Source organism: Eublepharis macularius, chromosome 4 (assembly GCF_028583425.1).
Source record: "Eublepharis macularius isolate TG4126 chromosome 4, MPM_Emac_v1.0, whole genome shotgun sequence".
NCBI classification, from domain to species: Eukaryota; Metazoa; Chordata; class Lepidosauria; order Squamata; family Eublepharidae; genus Eublepharis; species Eublepharis macularius.
Window position 1 is genome coordinate 162008052 of NC_072793.1, and position 18905 is coordinate 162026956.

At 41.4% G+C, this 18905-nt stretch overlaps 1 protein-coding gene across 1 annotated transcript in view; it reads left to right on the forward strand.

Annotated features, from left to right (window-relative positions):
- Positions 1-3686: 3686 nt before the first annotated feature.
- LOC129327742 (vomeronasal type-2 receptor 26-like) overlaps positions 3687-18905 on the forward strand; it is a 38369-nt gene continuing 23150 nt past the window's right edge. The window contains exons 1-2 of the mRNA XM_054976500.1: positions 3687-3968; positions 14076-14882. Of these exons, the coding sequence (XP_054832475.1) occupies positions 3687-3968; positions 14076-14882 (1089 nt within the window). The remainder of the gene's footprint in view (positions 3969-14075; positions 14883-18905) is intronic.

Consider the following 18905-nt stretch of genomic DNA (forward strand, 5'->3'; position numbering starts at 1 on the left):
TGAGGAAAAAGAAATTACATTAACCACAGAGGAAAGCAGAGAAAGGATTCTGAATGACCCACCTGTAATGTCCTTTTGTACTTTGAATCTTACTGCCTACTGTATTTGTGAACCATGTTTAAAGATATGGGTCTGCCAACACTAGGTGTAGTATGGCCACATATACAACCCTACAGGATAGAATGATACTAATATAATTCTTACATGGGCGTGAACCTGAGAAAGCCTTTTGTGAAACCAAAATTATGAAATTTCCTTGTCAGGGATAGCTGACCGTCCCCTTCTATCATTGTTCTCCACTAGGAGATGAACACTTTTCCCTTTCGATTGGTATTCTCTCACTGATTCTTATAGACTTTCTTCCCATTCATGTGTCTGTCTTAATTTGTGTGTGTGTGTATTAATGTTTATCTTGTTTGCCTCCTTGGGAACCTCAAGTTGGTTAGAAAGATGGCCTAAAATGTTTTGATTTAAAAATAAAATGAATAAGAGCAATTCACCACCCTTCTTTAATGAGTAACGTGACCCTTGTTTTACAGCTACCGTTGAGAAGAGTTCCTGATATACTTCGCAAGCCCAAGTTCTAGTCCAGATGATTTCCTAACTTGTCCTGGGGGAGGCCAGGCCTCCCATTTTGGCAGGAGAGCTCCCACTCCCTGTCAGCTCTCCTCATGGCTGCTCATCTGGGCAGTGATGAAAAATCCAGGGAGAAATGGGGGGAGGAATCAGTGTTGCTGGCGATGCCATATCACCCTACTTTAGCATTCAGCCCAAATGCTATCATTAAAACTCTATGGGTTGTCCCGGAACGGATGCCGCAAAGTTGCTAAATAGCCCAGCTCCATGGAAGTCTCCTGCCATTTGCCAGCCTTGGGTTGGAAACTCTACTTGTCCTTCTCAGTACATCAGCGATCTGAGTCTCCACGAGTGGCTAAGACAGAGAAGTGCTGGCAGAAGCTGCACTTTGATTTGGCCCAGCTCATATGTTGCTTGGCAGCAAGCGCAGTACCCATAGTTCAGTGTTTGACCCTCCCCCTTATGCGCTCTGTCAGCCATGGACATTCCTTCCACATGTAACACAACATGCTAAGAATATTCCTGGAGAAGCAGGAGTTGGGCTCCGTTTTCCTGCCATCCTTACTTTCAGGAAAGGTGCTACTGTGTGAGGCATCCAGCTGTCTTCATGCCAGACAAGCCACGGAAGTCCCCCTTTCCTTCCATGGCAATTCTCTAGATTAAGAATAGAGGAGTGAAAGGCCAACATTCATCTCCACTGGCAGACCAGTGCTTTTCATCTATGACCCCACAATTTAATGTGGAGTCCCATGCATTTACCCTACTGTTTCCCCTGCATTGGAGGTCCAAGACAGCTTGCAACAACATCATGCCCACTGCTACACATGTGTAAAAAACCAGAAGTTTTTTTGCTTCCCTGGCCCATTCCCTGGGCCATTCCCCCCCCCACTGGTCAGGTGAGTGGTTGGGGGGGGCAGAGGCTGGGTGCAGAGAATCCCCGCCCCCATCGGGGGACCTGGCCGCCTTAGTCTGACCCCCATCTATCTGACCCATTGAAGAGTAGAGAGCCACTGCTATGAGTGTCACAAACATGTTTTTCCTGCCATGCACCTGCACATGGAGTCAAGCAGTGTCAAAGATGTTGCAAAGGTGGCACTTTCCACTAAAATGAAGAAAATCATGGTAATTTACTCTTCCTCTCACTAATGCTTGAGGGATTTCTCCCAGCATCAACCTCTGAAAAAAAATAACGTAAGCAGTGGACTATAGAAGAGCAAGAGACTGCAACTTTTTGAACTGTGCTTGAAAAGGCACGTTCACAAATAATTCCTGAGAACCTGGGCAGGGGGGAGACAAGACTCATCACCATCCCGTTGCATAAGAAGCCACCAATAGCCTCCGCCTGGACTGGTAATAGCCCTTGGATCCTTGGTGGCAGAAGAGGGTTTGGCTTCTTTCGTTTAACTGGCTGTGTGATTGAGAGCTGTCACACAGGGGACATGGCTTGATCTGGCACACCCAGGATGGCACTGCTGCTGTTGCTGCTCTCCCAGCTGCTTGCACATCTCTCCTGCAGGGCTCTGAAGGCAAAGTGCCCCTTCACTCTGATCAGTGATCGAAGGAGCCAGCTGAATTATTACAGGCCAGGGGACTTTGTCATCAGCGGGATCACATCTACAGCAAACACCATCTTTAGTCCATATATTTTCTCCAAGCCTCCCTCTACTATTTTTACTGCGTAAGTAACAATGTATTTAATGCTACTCAGCAAGATTATGATTTCATACCCTCTTTGCCACTGACAGTTCCTGGTTTCTGGGATTGATTCTTGGAAAATTGTATCACTCTTTTGTTGAACTGGTCTGATACAGCATGGCTCTTCTAATTTTCTTATATTGCTTTTGTTCTTTGGTGAGATCTGTGAATTTATAAACAGTAATGCCCAATTTATATGCCCAGCTAGTGCTGCAACTGGTGAGCTCATCCTCAGCTGTTAAGTATGATAATGCATTATTGCATCAAAAGCTGTTTTCTGTGAATAGGATTATTCTTTCGGGATCATTTGGATATGACGTGTCGATGCACATTCCCTTCTGTTCTCTGCAAAACTGCCTGTTCTGTCCTAAGTATAACCATTTCCACTGTATAATGAAACGTTCACTTGAATATTGGTTAATTTTGGAAAGGCAGGACTATTTCTTAACACATTTGCTTCAGAACAACCAAGGCTAAAATCCCTTTGCTGTCAACAACAGTTGACCTTATTTGACTGGGGTGTTGTGAAGATAAAATGGAGAAATATAAGGTCATAAGATCCATGCTGGATTGGACCAAACGAATTGTCTGGAAGATACACAAACAAGGCACAGAGAGCAAAACCTTCCCCTATTTTGGACCCCTAGCAGGTAGCATTCGGAGGCAGCTGAATGGTACCTGTCACAGAATGCTGCTGAGATTGTGAGTTTCATGGAGGAAGGGAAGGACAAAATGCAGTTAGCAGATGGATAGGAGCCAGAGCAGGACTGGCTACTGCAGAAGAGCTCTCGAGCATCAAGTGGGCAGAGAAGAGCCTGCAGCAAGCCCAGGCAATAATTCTTGGTGATAATAAAAGTGTTTGGTTTTAGCCTCTCTTGGGAAGAGATCTCTGGACAGGATCAAGGAAGTTGTTGTACCTGCTGGCTCCGCTCTGGCTAAGGCCCAGTGTAGGATGTTGTTACTTTAATTTGCTAATAGAGCGAAGGGCTAGACTCTCCACCGAAAGCTTCAAGAATGGCAACTGTTTTTAAAAGCTGAATGCCGTCACCCCATGCTGTCATTTAAACAGAGCAAGCACCAGAAAAGTGAACGTGGCCTGTTACAACAATTTCTTTCTTTCAAGGCTACGCACTGCTCCGCTCCAGATTTAAGAATGCCCTGTGCCCTGTTTTGTTTTTGAAAGTGGAAAGGCATTGGCAATGCAGCCAATCTGTCTCTGCCACTACTCTGTTAGGATCAGCTATTGTACTTCAGGCTCTGGATCTGAACTAGCAGAAATTTAAGTCAAAAGGGGAAAGCCAGAGATTTCTATTGCCTGAAAAGGCCCTTAATGGAAAGAAAGCAGGGTTTGGATATGTGAATGTTGATTATCAGAGGAAAGGTGACCAAATACATTCCTTTGCAGTGTACAAGGGATGGAGTACTTTGACCTCCTGCCCTTCCTGTTTGCCACTAAGGAAATCAATAAAGACCCCAGTCTCCTACCCAACATCACTCTGGGGTACACCGTCTATGAGAACTATTTCAATGCAAGAATGACTTATGAGGCAGAGATAGACCTGCTGTCTGGTGGGCAGAAGAATGTTCCAAACTACAGCTGTGGAGGAAGGAACAATCTCTTGGCTGTTCTTGAGGGGGCCGACTCTGAAACCTCCAGCCAGATTGCAGACCTGTTAAGCATCTACAAATTGTCACAGGTACGGGTCTTATGGGGCGGGGAGCTGTTTAACAATGCCATCCTAAGCCATGTTACACCCTTCTCTGCTCATCAACTTCAATGGACTTAGAAGTGTATGTGGTAAAACAGACCCCAAAGGCCCTTGTTTTTGGCATGTGGAATGTATTCAGCTGTCCCAGTCTTAAGCAGTTAGAGCCAGTCAGCAATAGGGGTGGGTGGGGGATGAAGAGGAAGAGTATGTTCTTGCTGCCAAACATGCCAGCTCCATTTGGGGCTCGGACAGCTGGTTTTGGGCAGCAGCTCCTGCCCTCTCTAACAGGGCGAAGGCCACCCAGGGGTGGTAGTGGAGGGGGGGGGCACTGACTGTGGGTGTTCACAGTTTTGATCAGGGTCCCAAAATCACCAAGGCTGTGAACTCTATCCCAACACAACTGGGTTAACTTTTCACTGCCACCAATTGGTCATTAGCTAGAAGTGTTTTTGTCTGGAGACCTATGACAAGACCCTCTATTTCTCCATGTTAAAAATCATTTTGCCTTCTCCATATCCAGCTTGGAAGTTAGGAAACTCACTCTGGAGAGATTATTATAGGTAACCAGCCTCTCATGTCTTTTCCTTGAACCTAGTAACAGCAACATTTGCTTTATATACTGCCCTTCAAGACAACAATGCCACACTCAGCATGGTCTACAAAGTGTGTTATTATTATCCTCACAACAAGCACCGTGTGAGGTGGGTGGGGCTGAGAGAGCTCCTAGAAGCTGTGACTGACCCAAAAGTCACCCAACTGGCTTCAAGTGGAGGAGTGGGGAATCAAACCCGGATCTCCAGATTAGAGTCCTGCTACTCTTAACTGCTACATTAAACTGGTAATCATAAGATATATTTAGGGTTTAGATGGATGCAGGGGCCCAATAAATGCCACTTTTCAGAAAAGGCAATTTTTATCTTTCCTTATATTGGGAGTAATTGGTAACAAATATATCGGTAACAAAGGAAAATAAATAGGTACTATTTTTCTAAAAACGAAGATTTGTCTTTTCCTTAGGTGTGTTATCAAGTAAAAAAAAAGGGGGGGGGGTGCTCTGCTTCTCCCAGAGGGTCTTTCTTTCCAGATGTGATGGCAGTGGCTGGCAGGACAGGAAGTCTTGCTGAGGGGGGGGGGGTCAGCTGTGGCCATTTCTGAAAAAAAAATCATCAACTGATCACAATGATCCATGCATCTCCATGCATTATAGATTACTATAATGCTTTCTACATAGGGCTGCCTTTGAAAACTCCTCTGCTCTTCTTTGCTTCCCCTGGATACGAATGTTGACGCCACTCACCTCCCCCAGGCTGCCTCGCTTGAGCTTCTGAGTGTTGGACCAGCCCAGTGCTCCCAGCAACAGCCCTTGGGGAGGGAGGGCCTTTAGAGCTGAAGGGGAAGAGGGGAGAGAAAAAGTCCAAGAGATCTCACTGCCTGTATAAATGTTCCAGGGGATCCAAAGCACTGAATGGAAATGACATGCGTTTCTGGCACTGCAGTGGTCCCATAAAAAAAACACGAAGAAAACAATTTTTGAAGTGAATTCTTTAGAAAACATAGAAAAACCCAGTAGGGCTATGCTTAAAGTAACAGATAGTACATAGGAGCACATACTTAAAGCAAGAGAGAGTGCATAAGGCAACATAGCAGTGAAGTCTATGTTTCCCTAACTTGTTAGTGAAGCATCTCTTTTGAGACCCCCTTCCCTACAATACAGCCCTCTTATCCAAGGAAAAAGGCCTTTTGAATAATTCAGTTTTGTATCATTTCACCAGCAGTTTGGCACTGGTGAACCTCTGAGTATGTGCAGAGTGCTGAGCATGAATGAACATCTAGGCAGGTGGAAACTTTTACACAGCCTTCTTCTTAGGGGAAAAGACAGGGCTCACGCTACAGAATACAATATTAAAATATATTCACAATAGGTATTTATTATCAGTGTACACAAAGTTTAAATTGTGTGTGTGTTATGTGCCGTCAAGTCATTTCTGACCTATGGCGACCCTATGAATGAAAGACCTCCAAAGCGTTCTGTCGCTAACAGACCTACTCAGATCCTGCAGACTGGAGGACGTGGCTTCTTTTATTGAGTCAAGCCATTTTAGGTCTTCCTCTTTTCCTGCTGCCTTTCACATTTCCTAGCATTATTGACTTTTCCAGAGAATGTGCATATCTCAAATTGTTAATGTTCCTCCCACCAGTTTTCACTCCACCTTCTTCTAGATCTAATCCAGCTTTCCTTATGATATACTCTGCATAGAGGTTGATCAGGTAAGGAGTTAATACGCATCTTTGTCTGACACCCTTGCCAATTGGAGACCATTCTGTTTCCCCATATTCTGTGCTGACAGTAATAATAATAACATTCGAGTTATATACTGCCCTTCAGGACAACTTAATGCCCACTAAGAGCAGTTTACAAAGTGTTATTATTACCCCACAACAATCACCCTGTGAGGTGGGTGGGGCTGAGAGAGCTCCAGAGAGAGCTCCAGAGAACTGTGACTTGCCCAAGGTCACCCAGCTGGCTTCGTGGAGGAGTGGGGAATCAAACCCGGCTCTCCAGATTAGAGTCACGTGCTCTTAACCACTACACCAAACTGGCCTCACAAAGTTTAAATTTAAAACATAAAAACATAAGGCCTGAATAGCAGGCTACATATATAGATTGAAAATAGATAAACCATTCTCTTTTTTTTAAAAGAAATTTTTATTGGGTGAGTATAAATTGCAATTACAAATTTTCCATTAATACCCTTATTTCTAATATCCCCACCCTTTCCCTCCCCCCTTTATCTAAGACTTCCAACAGTTTTCCAACCCTTTGTTAAATTCTATTACCTACCTCTCCATTCTTTTATTACATATCCTAATATATTATTATTCTAGATAATATCTACTAATTTCAACATACCTTAACCTCCATCTAATGATAACAATTATATTTTATCTTTCTTCTTCTCTAGCAGAAATCTATTATCTCTTCCATTCTACAAAATTAATAATTTTCTAACAACCATAATTTTCCCTTTACGTCCCACTTTTTCTCTAAGTACTGTTTTAGTCTCCCCCAGTCATTAAAAAATTCTTCTGGATTCTGATCTCTCAACCTTCTCGTCATTTTGTCCATTTCTGCCATGTACAGCAATTTTTGTATGCAGTTTTCAATCGATGGCACTTCTTGTGTTTTCCACTTCTGTGCATATAAAATTCTTGCCGCTGTTGTCATATAAAATAGCAGTGTTCTGTGTTGCATAGGGATTTCTTCCATGTTCAAGTTCAACAGCAACAGTTCTGGGTTCTTTTTTATTGAAAATTGTAAAATTTCATTAATAGCTTCTAAAATATCTCCCCAGAACTGTTTAGCTACCTCGCAAGTCCACCACATATGATACAATGATCCTTCATGGTTATTACACTTCCAGCATTTATCTGACATTTTGGGATTCCCATATGCTATTTTCTTCGGCGTTAAGTACCACCTATATATCATCTTATATACATTCTCTTTAATATTGGTACAGGTTGAAATCTTCAATGTATTTTTCCACAAATATTCCCATGATTCCATCATTATATCTCTGTTGCAATTAATGGCCCACTTCACCATCTGGACTTTAATAGTGTCATCTTCTGTGTACCACTTTAGCAATACCTTATAAATTTTAGATATCATTTTCTTGCCTTCTTGAAGTATATTTTCTTCCAATTTTGAATTTTTCCATTTAAGCCCCCATTTTAGACGGTCCGAAACGTATAAATCTTTAATCTGTCTGTATTGGAACCATACATAGTGAAAAGATAATTCTTCTTCTGTTTTAATCTTTATCATATTTTGCTCCATTTTCATTGATTTTACTCAAGTATTGGTCAATGATGTCCAAATCTATCTCTTTACTTTGATACAATTTAGCATAAAATTTATAAAATGCTCTACTTATGGCTGGTTGGTCCATTAACATTTTTTCCTTTTCCTAAATTTTAGTTATCACCCTTTTTTCTCTTTTCTTTTTCAGTTGCCATGCTAAATACTTCCCGGGTTTGTTAGCACCTTCAAATGTTTTTTGGTTTAGTTTCTTCAATCCCCATTCCAATTCTTTATTCTCCATTGCTTTTAATTGCTCTTGCAAGATCTTTATCTCTTGATGCAATTTCTTTTTCCCTGGTCTTTTGTTCAATTGTCTCTCCTTAACCTTTATTTTTCTCCTGAATTTTTTTCCTCTTTTCTTCTTTTTTCTTCTTATCGCTTGCATTTAGATCCATTAACACTCCTCTAATAACAGCTTTATATGTATCCCACACTTTGTATGTTGGAACAGTTTTGTTTAAATTATAGTGTATAAAGAATCTGGTCTCTTTCTGTAACAACTCTATATTACCCTCTTGTTGCAGCAGGTCTTCATTTATTTTCCATCTTTGTTTTTTAATACGCTTTCCAAATCTCCACATAACTGGATTATGATCTGATCCTATTTTAGGCATTATTTCCACGTCCTTAGACCATATTACCAAGTCCTTAGAGGCCCAGATCATATCAATTCTTGACAACGATGAATGTCTCGCCGAGTAATAGGTATATTGCTTTACTTTGGGATTACTTCTTCTCCAAACATCTTCCAAATTCTCCTGGTTTTGTATTTCAAAGAAGGATTTTGGCAATAGTCCTCTTTTTGGGGGGGTACCCTTTGTTTTTTTATCATCCTGTATGTTCACAATTCCATTAAAATCACCTGCCAGGATTATTTGTGAATAAGTTACTTCGTCTAATTGTTTCTGTAACTCTTTAAAAAAAATTGTCTTTAGCTCCATTTGGTGCATAAATTCCTACCATTAGTATTTTTTGGGAATTCCAAGTAATTTCCACCGCAACATATCTAGCTTCTGAGTCACTAAATATCATTTTAGGTTGCAACTCCTCCTTGATATACAAAACAACTCCCTTTTTTTCTGTTTCGATGCAGCAACAAATTCTTTTCCCAATTTAATATTTTTTACATATTTTATATCTTGTTTCTTAACATGGGTCTCTTGTAAACAAATTATATTACAATGCTGCTTAGATAGCCAATGAAAAATAGTTTTACGTTTAGAGGGTGAATTTAGTCCATTTACGTTCCAGGATATCACTTTGCACTCCATGATCAAATTCTAGGTCTTTTTGTTAAGTCTTTTTCATTGTCCAATAGAAACATCTCCATCTCATGTTGCGATCTAATAGTTTTCCTGACTGTTTGAAATTCAAAACTCAGGCCCTCTGGAATCTCCCATCTGTATCTTATATTTAACTCCTTCAAGATTTGCACCAATTCTCTGTATTTCTTTCTCTCCAGCAAAATTCTTCTGGGTAGCTCTTTAATTATTCTCACCTTTTTTCCATCCATTACAAGTGGGTTTTGGAATTGCCTGCTAACAATATCTTCTTTCATTCTTCTTGTGATGAACTGCACAATCATATCTCTTGGTAGGTTCTTTTGGGCTGCATACCTTGAATTTATTCTCTACGCCACATCCAGGTAACATGTAATCTCCTCTACCGTTCTATTCAAGAATCCTGCAAGTATTTCCGATATCTGTTCTTGGGCTGATTTCCCCTCCTCCGCTGGGACGCCTCAAAATCTAAGTTGTCTCTCCATGTATTTACATTCCATCACCTCCACTCTTTCCTTTAAGCCTGTGGTTTCTGTTTTAAATTAGGTGGTTAGTTTGTCTGTCTTATCTTCCACTTCATTAACTTTCTGCTGTGTCGTCTGTAACTCCTTCTTGACCTCATCAATACTTTTAGTTAGCTCCGCCACTTCAGATTTAATTGTCTCTTTAAGATCCTTCAGCATCTCTTGTATAATATCCTTAATTTCCTTATTACCTTCCACCACTTTTTTATTGAGGCTGTCAAGCGCCGACTGCCAGTCCTTTTTTGACAACATGGGGCTTGATTTACGTTGCTCCCATGAGTCTGCTCTCTTCCGCAACTCCGTAGCTTAGGTATTTTATTTCTAAAGTTTAAACACTTACTTTCCACGATTTCTTCACAGTTTAACACTTTAGCTGTTCAAAATGGCGGGCGACTTTTCTCTATGGTTTTTAGTCCGTAGTTTTGCCTTTACCTTTCTCAAAGATGGCACACTTCCACTTGCGGTGAGGCCGTGCCCTTACCCTCTTCCAAAATGGCGCACTTCCTTTTCCGTCTCGTCTTTCAGGGCCGCTTCAAGCCCACAACTCTATCATTTTTGATGCACTTCCTGCTTCTCCTTCTCAACACAGCTATTCTCTCACGATGTTTCTCGTTTCCCACAGTTCACTATCTCTTTAGACCACAGGTATGTAAATAATAATCTTTTTCCCGATCTAATTCTTTTATAAAAGCTTCTTTTCTAACACGTCTTTTGCCGGAATACAGTTAATTAGTCTTTAAAAACTTTCCACTTTTGTTCTCCGCTTGAAATTAACTCTTCTGTTCAATTTTTAATTTCGTAAGAGAGATATCGATCTTTACCTTGCCGAGTCTTTTTATGGGTTATAATCACTGTTTTGACTGCTCAGATTAGTCCAAATCAGTTACGGAAGCTTTGGTACGGTGATCTTATGCCAAATCGATGACTCCAAAGCCACTGCAGAGATTTCTGCCACCCTTCTTAGAGCGGAACCTCAAGGCTGGGAGGGAGTTCATTGTGCAGAACCCCCCCTCAGCCGAGATCTACACACTCTCGGGGTCTCGAGTGTTCTTGCCTGTTCTCCGCCTGAGAGCAGGGGGCCATGGGTGATCTTGCACCCCACCAGCCCAAACAAACAGCAGCTTGGACAGCCCAGCTCCCTGAGCTGCTTCAGACCACCATGATCCCCAACCGGAAGATAAACCATTTTCCATATACAGTTGATGATATGTCAAATGACCAACACTAAAATAGATCATACCCCTTTCATCCCCAAGACCTTCCTCAATGGTCAATTGTACAATATTTATAGTAAATAAACAAACTCACACATCCAGAAACTAAGAGCATTGTGTGAGTGCAGTCCATGGCCTGCTGCAACCATCTGTATTATACTACAAAATACAAGAGAGAAGAACATCAGAAGCATTTTTTAATACTGGTTTCTGGATGTGTGGGTTTGTGTGTTTACCAGAAATACACAAAAGGCACGTAGTCAGAGGGGTTTCTTGCCCTGCATAGTTTATGAAAACAGTCATCCTTCCAGGGCAATTTGATGGTGAAGCAACTGGTTGGAACATCATCTCTGCTCAGTTGGCACTTTGAGGGCTTTCTTCCGGGGAAAGAGTCTTCTCCGGATCTGAAGGGAGGGTAATTAAAGGGCATCTTTATATCTCTCATCCACAACAGGGTTGCTCTTGAAAAGTGTTTGCAAACTTCAATTAGTGCAAAATGCTGCACCCAGGATGTTGACTGAGTAGGTCGTAGGGACCATGTCACACCAGTCTTGGTCGATCTAGACTGGCTTCCAATCTGTTATCAGGCACAATTCAAAATGCTGGTGTTGACCTTCAAAACCCAACATGATTTGGGACCAACATACACGATGGACTCCCTGCTCCCATCTGAACCTGCCTGACCATTCTACAGTGACCTTCAGAGGCTCTGCTTCAGGGGCCCCTGCTTTCTCACATTAGGTGGGTGGCAACATGGGAGAGGGAATTCTCAGTCATGACACCAAAACTTTTCTGTCCTCTTCTGTTGCCATCTTCCATCTATGGTTGTTTTTATTGGTCAGTGTTCCCTCGTATATTTTAGTTCTGGTTTTGTTTTGATGGTTTTCTCCCCTAAGGTTTCAAACGATGTGATATTATTATATATGTTTTAATTTGTTAGCAGCCTTTGGAAGGCAAGAAGGTAAGGAATAAATTTAAAAAATAAATAAAATATAATTTCCCCTTTTCATCATCTCTTTCTAAACTGAAAATTCCCAGAATCTTCAGTCTTTCCTCATAGGAAAGGTGCTCCAACTTCCTAAGCAACTTGGTTGCTTTCTTCTATCGTTCTTCCAGCTCTGCAATGTCCTTTGTGTAACATAGTGACTAGAATTGCACACAGAATTCCAAATGAGGCCATAGATCTATACAGAAGCATTATCATATTGCCCATTTTTAAAAAACCCTTCGCTATTAATCCTCATAGGAGACTTTGCCTTTTACTGTTGCTGCAGAAGTGGGTGGACATTGTCATTGAGCTATCCTCTGCGCTCTCAAGGTCTCTTTCCTTTTCAGTCTTTTTTTTTAAATTTTTATTGGTGAGTATATCTTTCAAATTTAATACATACATTCCCTCAATATCTAATTAACCCTATCCCCCACCCTTTTCCTCCCCCCTCCCTATCGACTTCCAACAGCTTTCCAACCCTTAACCTCTCTTATTACTTAATGAAAACCTTTACTCTAAGCACATTCTAATTTTTTTTTCAGATATTCTATCCTATATATCAAATATTCTATCAATATAGTATACATCTATCAGTTATACTATCAAATATTCTATCGATATAGTATACATATATCGGTTATACTATCAATATAGTATACATCTTATACCCCTCAATATAGCAGACCAGTATAATATAGTATAATATATAACAAAAATCTTAGTTTGAACATATTCTATTTCTTTTAAGCATATTTTCTATCAAGTATACTACTGTCAATATAATATGTATTATAAAACCCCTACTGTGCGCCATGCCACCAATGTGGCACAGCACCCAACACCGTATTACACAGTCATTATATAATATACAATCTGATCCACTAACATAATATATTACATATAGTATATATAATATACCCCATTAATATATTTATTTAACTATATTCTTATTCATATACTCTGAAAAAGAATTCCCCTAACCCTTATAGTAGCTTAGATTACAGTTACATTTCCCCTATATGGTAAGATCCCCCCTCTCTCTCTTATCCTTATTTTTCTTTAAAAATTCTCAAACTGCCACAGTTCTCCTTTTACATCCCATTCTTTCCTTTTCAGTCTTAACAAGTTCAGATCCCCTTTACACGGACCTAAGGGGGTGGGGGAGGGTCTTGATTTTCTCCATCCTGAATCATTTTGTGCCATCTGCACAGCTGGTCACTGCACTCCTCCCCCCATTTCTAGATTGTTTAGAACAAATTAAATAGCATTAATGCCAATCCTTGTGGGACCCCATTATTTACTTACCTCCATTGAGAAGCATGTTCAGGTATTCCTACTCTCTGCTTCCTTTAACTGAGCCCATTTTCCTGTCCTCTTATCTGATGATTACTAAACTTTACTTAGGAGTCCTTCAGGATGGGTAACCATGTTAATAACAACAACAACAACAACAACAACAACAACAATGTTCAATTTATATACCACCCTTCAGGATGACTTAACACCCATTCAGAGCGGATTACAAAGTCTGTTATTATCCCCACAACAAAACACCCTGTGAGGTGAGTGGGGCTGAGAGAGCTTCAAAGAGCTGTGACTGACCCAAGGTCACCCAGCTGGCTTCAAGTGGAGGAGTGGGGAATCAAACCCGGTTCTCCAGAGTAGAGTCCCACGCTCTTAACCACTACACCAAACCGGCTGTCATAATTGCTCTTAGTCTGTCTGTAGCAGTAGAAAAGAGCAAGAAACCAGTAACACTCTAAGAATAACAAAAACATGAACTGTGTCTTACAATAGCTCATACCCTACAATAATTTTTTTAGGAGTCTTTGGTGAGGAATCTTTTTAAAAGCCTCTTGAACGTCCAACAGTATAATGTCTATCTTCACGCTTGTTTGCTTTCTTAAGGAACTCCAAAAGACTGGTGAGGCAGGACTTCCCTGTGCAGAAGCCGTGCTGATTTTCCCTCAGCCAGCTTTGTTCCTTTATGTGTCTAATAATTTTTGCTTTGATTATGGTTTCTATTAATTTGCCTATGACAGACATTAGGCTAACTGGACTGTAATTTCTTGGTTCCCTTCTAGAGCCCCTTTTAAAAATGAGTGTAACACTTGCTATTCTCCAATCCTCCGGTACAGTGGCTGATTTCAGAGAAATTTCATTACAGGTGAAAAAGTGTGCGAGTTTTGTCTTGACTACACCAATCTCCTCCTTTCCTTTCTAGATCAGTTATAGTTTTGATCATCGTTTTCCCACAGATGAAACTCATCACCCTTTTTTCTACCAGTTGGCCTCCAAACAAGAATCATATTTCATGGGGATTATCAAGATGCTCCTGCATTTCAGATGGACGTGGGTTGGTCTCCTTGCTCCAGACAATGTTAGAGGAGAAAGATTCCTGAAGACCTTGACCCCTGTGATCATCAGGAGTGGGATTTGCATTGCCTTCACAGACACCATCCCAGAACTGAAACTATACAATATGAATTTGCGCACATATTCATTTCTCATACAGAGAAAATGTAATGTATCTGTTTTCCATGGAGATTCCCTCTCCATAATGGGTGTTGGATTTATAATAAAATATGTTGAACAAGACACAAAATCCCCTTTGGGGAAAGTTTGGATCACAGCAGTCCTGCATGATCTCAGCATGAGGTGGTTTTTCAAATACTTTGATACCCACCACATCCATGGTTCTTTCTCCTTTTTGATCCGGACAAGCATCAAGACCACATATGACAATTTCAAATCATTTCTCTCTACCATCAATAAAATAGGAGAGGAAGCATTTCATTGTTCATATTTTAATCATGGTTGGTCTGTGAAAGGCTGGATAAGATGCAGAGAGAAAGAGGAAGTGGAAACTCCATCTCAGGATGAGCTTGAAAGTATCCTGTCTCAAGACAGCTATTCCATCTACAACTCCGTCCAATTGGTGGCACAAGCCTTGAATGCTGCCTACTTGTCGAGATCTAATCAGATTTTGAAGAGTGACCGGCTGGGACTTCGGAAAGCTCAGCCATGGCAGGTATTTGTTTTGTCTAAGTTCATAGGAATATTGTGGGGAGTAGCCGACTATAGTCCTCCTATCCTCCATATATCTTTCCAACCTCATTTAAATTTATCTAAAGCAATGGCTGTCACCTCATCTTGTGGAAGTTTGTGACAGAAATCGTCTACCTCTCTCATGAAGTAATACATCTTCCTTTGGCGTGCTTTGAGCTATTACCCATTGTATAACTATTATGTTCCTGCAGCATAATAAACGAAAAAGTAAACAAAAAGCCCGAAGAAAGTCATTTCATAGGATGATCCCACATTCTATTAATTTGGGAGAAGATTTTTTTTTGTATTCCTTTTCTATGCACCATGCATAATTTTCTAGACCTCTATCATGTCACCTGTTTTCCCAAGTAAAAAGTGCTGACTAGAACATAGCAAATCTGGCCGCAGAAGAGACTTCTATGAGCTTTATTATACTAGCCATTTTGTTTTCACTCACTTTTCTAATGATCCCTAGCATGGAGTGCCCCATTTTTATTGGTAGTTTCTGCTAGTTTTTTTCTCGGTCTGTCAGAATCAGCTCAGATGCCAGCAAAAGTTTTAATTTTGTTTGTTTGTCCCACTTTGCACCTTGCGTCTGACTTTTTTTGCTTATTCACTCTATCTTTTGAATCTTGCAGACAGTGTCATTGAAAATTACTGTTAATAGTGTGATTCCAAATACAGATTCTGGAGACTTTGTACATACAAGTACACTTCTCTATATTTCCAAGGCAAATCCGTTTGTGAGGTTTCTTTGGATGTCTACCTTCCATGTACCTCCGGACCAATTCTCCTTAGGTGAAGAAAGCCAAAATTGTAGGTGTAGAGGGAATGAATAGAGGTCAAGGCTTATGACCTAAGTGTATTGGGGTTTTCTCATCATGCAAAAAACCATAATGACAAGCTGAAACAAGGAATCTATCAGAATCAGAGAGTTATATCAGTAATAAAAACAGAAAAGACACTGGGGGATACTCAAGTATATATTTATTTAATTTATGTCATTTATGGTCCGCTTTTCTCACTGAGACTCAGAGCAGATTGTACAGTATCAAGGACATTTTCCCAAAAACCATGCCAGAGGGTAAATAGGTACAAGTTTAAAAGACAAAGTATTAGCAAGAATCCAGTATGGAGTAGTAAAAATACTGAAGCAGAACATAATCAATTCTAGGACTAACATTAGACAACATGGAGCACTGGTGGTACATAGGAGTACATATTTAAAGCAGCAGATAATATGTAAGGCAATATAATGATGAAGTCTAACTCATTAGCGAAGTATCTGAGACCCCATCTCGATGATACCGTCCTCTCATTTGAGTAAAAAGCCATTTTGAATAGTTCGGATTTGCACCAATGCTAATCTATATATGTTTTAGCTGTTTCTGCTCACAGCATTTGACTTGTTTCTGACAATGTTGGGATGCATTTCTTTGTGTGTCCCCATAGAATCATGGTGTATTCCTGTAGTTCTCGGGGCTTCAGAGGAACCAAAATTTGGAATGAGACACTCTATAATAGTGATGAATTCATTTTGGAGACAAACTATTCCCATTTCTAGACTTGTGCCTAGAGACTTACCTTAAAAAACGAAAGCTGGTTATTCAGAGAACCTGATAGACCTTTTGTTATAACATGCACTTGCTCTCACAATCTCATTCTGTTACAGAACTCCATTTTTGCTCCCTTTCTTCTGTTTTTAGGAATACTTAGAGCCGAAACAGACGTGACGAGTTACCGAACTTCAACTTGGGTTTCCTTACCTCAAGGTTTGACAGGAAGTGTAGGCGTATTTTCAGGTGCATCGCTGCATTTCTCCTTCCCCTGCTTGCATGGCCCGGAGCTATGTAGTCCCACGTGCTCTGCCTCCCCCCATCACACTGAGCGTCACTTCATCTCCCCCCTCCCTCGTCTGGCCCAGTCCCCGCTGTTCTGGTCTGCGTGGCTTCTGGTGGGGGCTGGGCAAGTGAGAGGAAGATCCAACATACTCCTGGAGCCTTTCCTCCTGCTCTCTCGGTGCAGCCCGGTGTTGGTCTGTGGGGGCTGGGCCAGGTGAGGGGTGGAGATGAAGTGACACTCAGTGTGATGGGGGCAGAGCACGTGGGGCTATATAGCTCCAGGCCACTCAAGCAGGGGAAGGAGAAATGCAGTGATGCACCTGCAAGGACGCCTACACTTCCCGTCAAACCTTGAGGTAAGGAAACCCAAGTTGAACTTAGGAAACTCGTCACGTCTGTTTTGGCTCTCAATTGAATATGTTTAATCCAGGCATTCCCAGTCTTATTGACCCTGTGGGGATTTCTGAATTTGAAACTGAGAATGACTGCCTCAAAAAATGGCTGCCATGTAGGGTTGGGGGCTAATCATCATAAATTGGGTGGCATATGGTAGTGGGGAAATTGGAGAATGTTGGGAAATTGCAAACAGCCTCCTCCTATGAAGCCAATTGATTCTGGTCATAGATCATAGGATATAACAAATGATGATAAAGTGAGATAGAGGCAGAGTGATATGCCCTTGTTACATATAGCTTATATTACTGCAATGCAACTATGGAGCTGCAGTTGAAGGGTGTTTGCAAATTCAATGGGTGTTGAATGCTGCAGCCAGAATATTGAGTGGAGTGTGTCAATGGGACCATATAACTCCAGCCTTGGACCATCTGCACTGGCTCTTGATCTAGGCACTATTCAAAGTGCCAGTGTTGTCCTTTAAGCCCTACTCAGTTTGTGACCAATATACCCAAAGGATCACCCTTATGAACCTTTCTGAACACTGCTGCCATCTTCCAAGGCCCTGCTTCAGGTGATCACATCTTCCGAGGTTATGGGTGTAGCAACCTGGGAGGGGGCTTCTCAGTCATGGCACCAACACCCTGGAACTCTCTGCCCCTTCTATTGACATCTTCCACCAGGAATCACTGATTCCTTCAGTAATCCCTCCTTTCTACCCAATGTTTTAATTGTTGTTTTATGTTTTGTATGTATATTTCAGCTTGTTTTAATGATGTGATGTTTTGCTTGATTTACAACTTTTTAAGATTTTAAGATTTTTGGTTTGTTTTTTGATGTGTTTTTTTTTATCTTGATGACCCTTATGAGGGCAAAAGACGGTATACATTTTGTAAAATAAATATATATCCTTTCCTTGTTGCTACCAGAACCACGTCTCTTCCATCCCAACCAAATTTATTTACATCTAGACAGATTGTGACAGAAAGGTTCCAGTACATCCAGCTGGCTACCAAACACTATTGGCATCTCTCTCTCTAGGTATCTATGAAAGATTTCCAAACATCTAAAAATAAGTCGAGGCAAAGTCGCTTTCTATATGCGATATGTTCAAATGCTGATAAGTTTATAAGGTCTTCAGTCCAGTGGTTACAGGAGATCGGCTTATGTCTTTCCAATGTTGAAGTATAAATCTTTTAGCAACTGTAAAGGCACAGAGGATCCATTTCTGTTGACCATTAGTTAGATTCCAACAGACAGGCAAGTAGTTTAACAGTGTATTAACATCACTGTTCCTACTAACGTGCACTTATGGCAATCGCACACATTTTTTTTATAACTTAGCTCACAATGAGAGAAGCCCCGTGCACAAAGGGTTGCCCTGGGCCCTGCCTTCCTGAGGGCTTAGTGTGACTCTTGCTATGGCATGGAGGAATTCCCTCTCTGGTCTCTAGGTCCTGGTGCTGGGAGCTGGAAAAGGAGGCGATGGTGGGTGGCTGGCTGAATGGCCTCCCCTCCAGGTCCTCTGAGCAGTCTGTCCATTCCAGAGCCAGATGGAGGTGGTGGGGGTGATCCAACACCTGCACAGCCTCTCTGCCATGTCCACCTCGGGGTCCCTCCATCCTGGCACTAGGAGCTGGAGGAAGAAGTTGTGGTGGAGGGTGGGTGCCCATGTGACCTCTTCACCGGCCCACCAAGCAGCCTCTCCATCCTGGTGCCAGGAGCTGGAGGAGGAGGTGGCAAGCAGGCACCTACGCAGCCTCTTCGCTGTG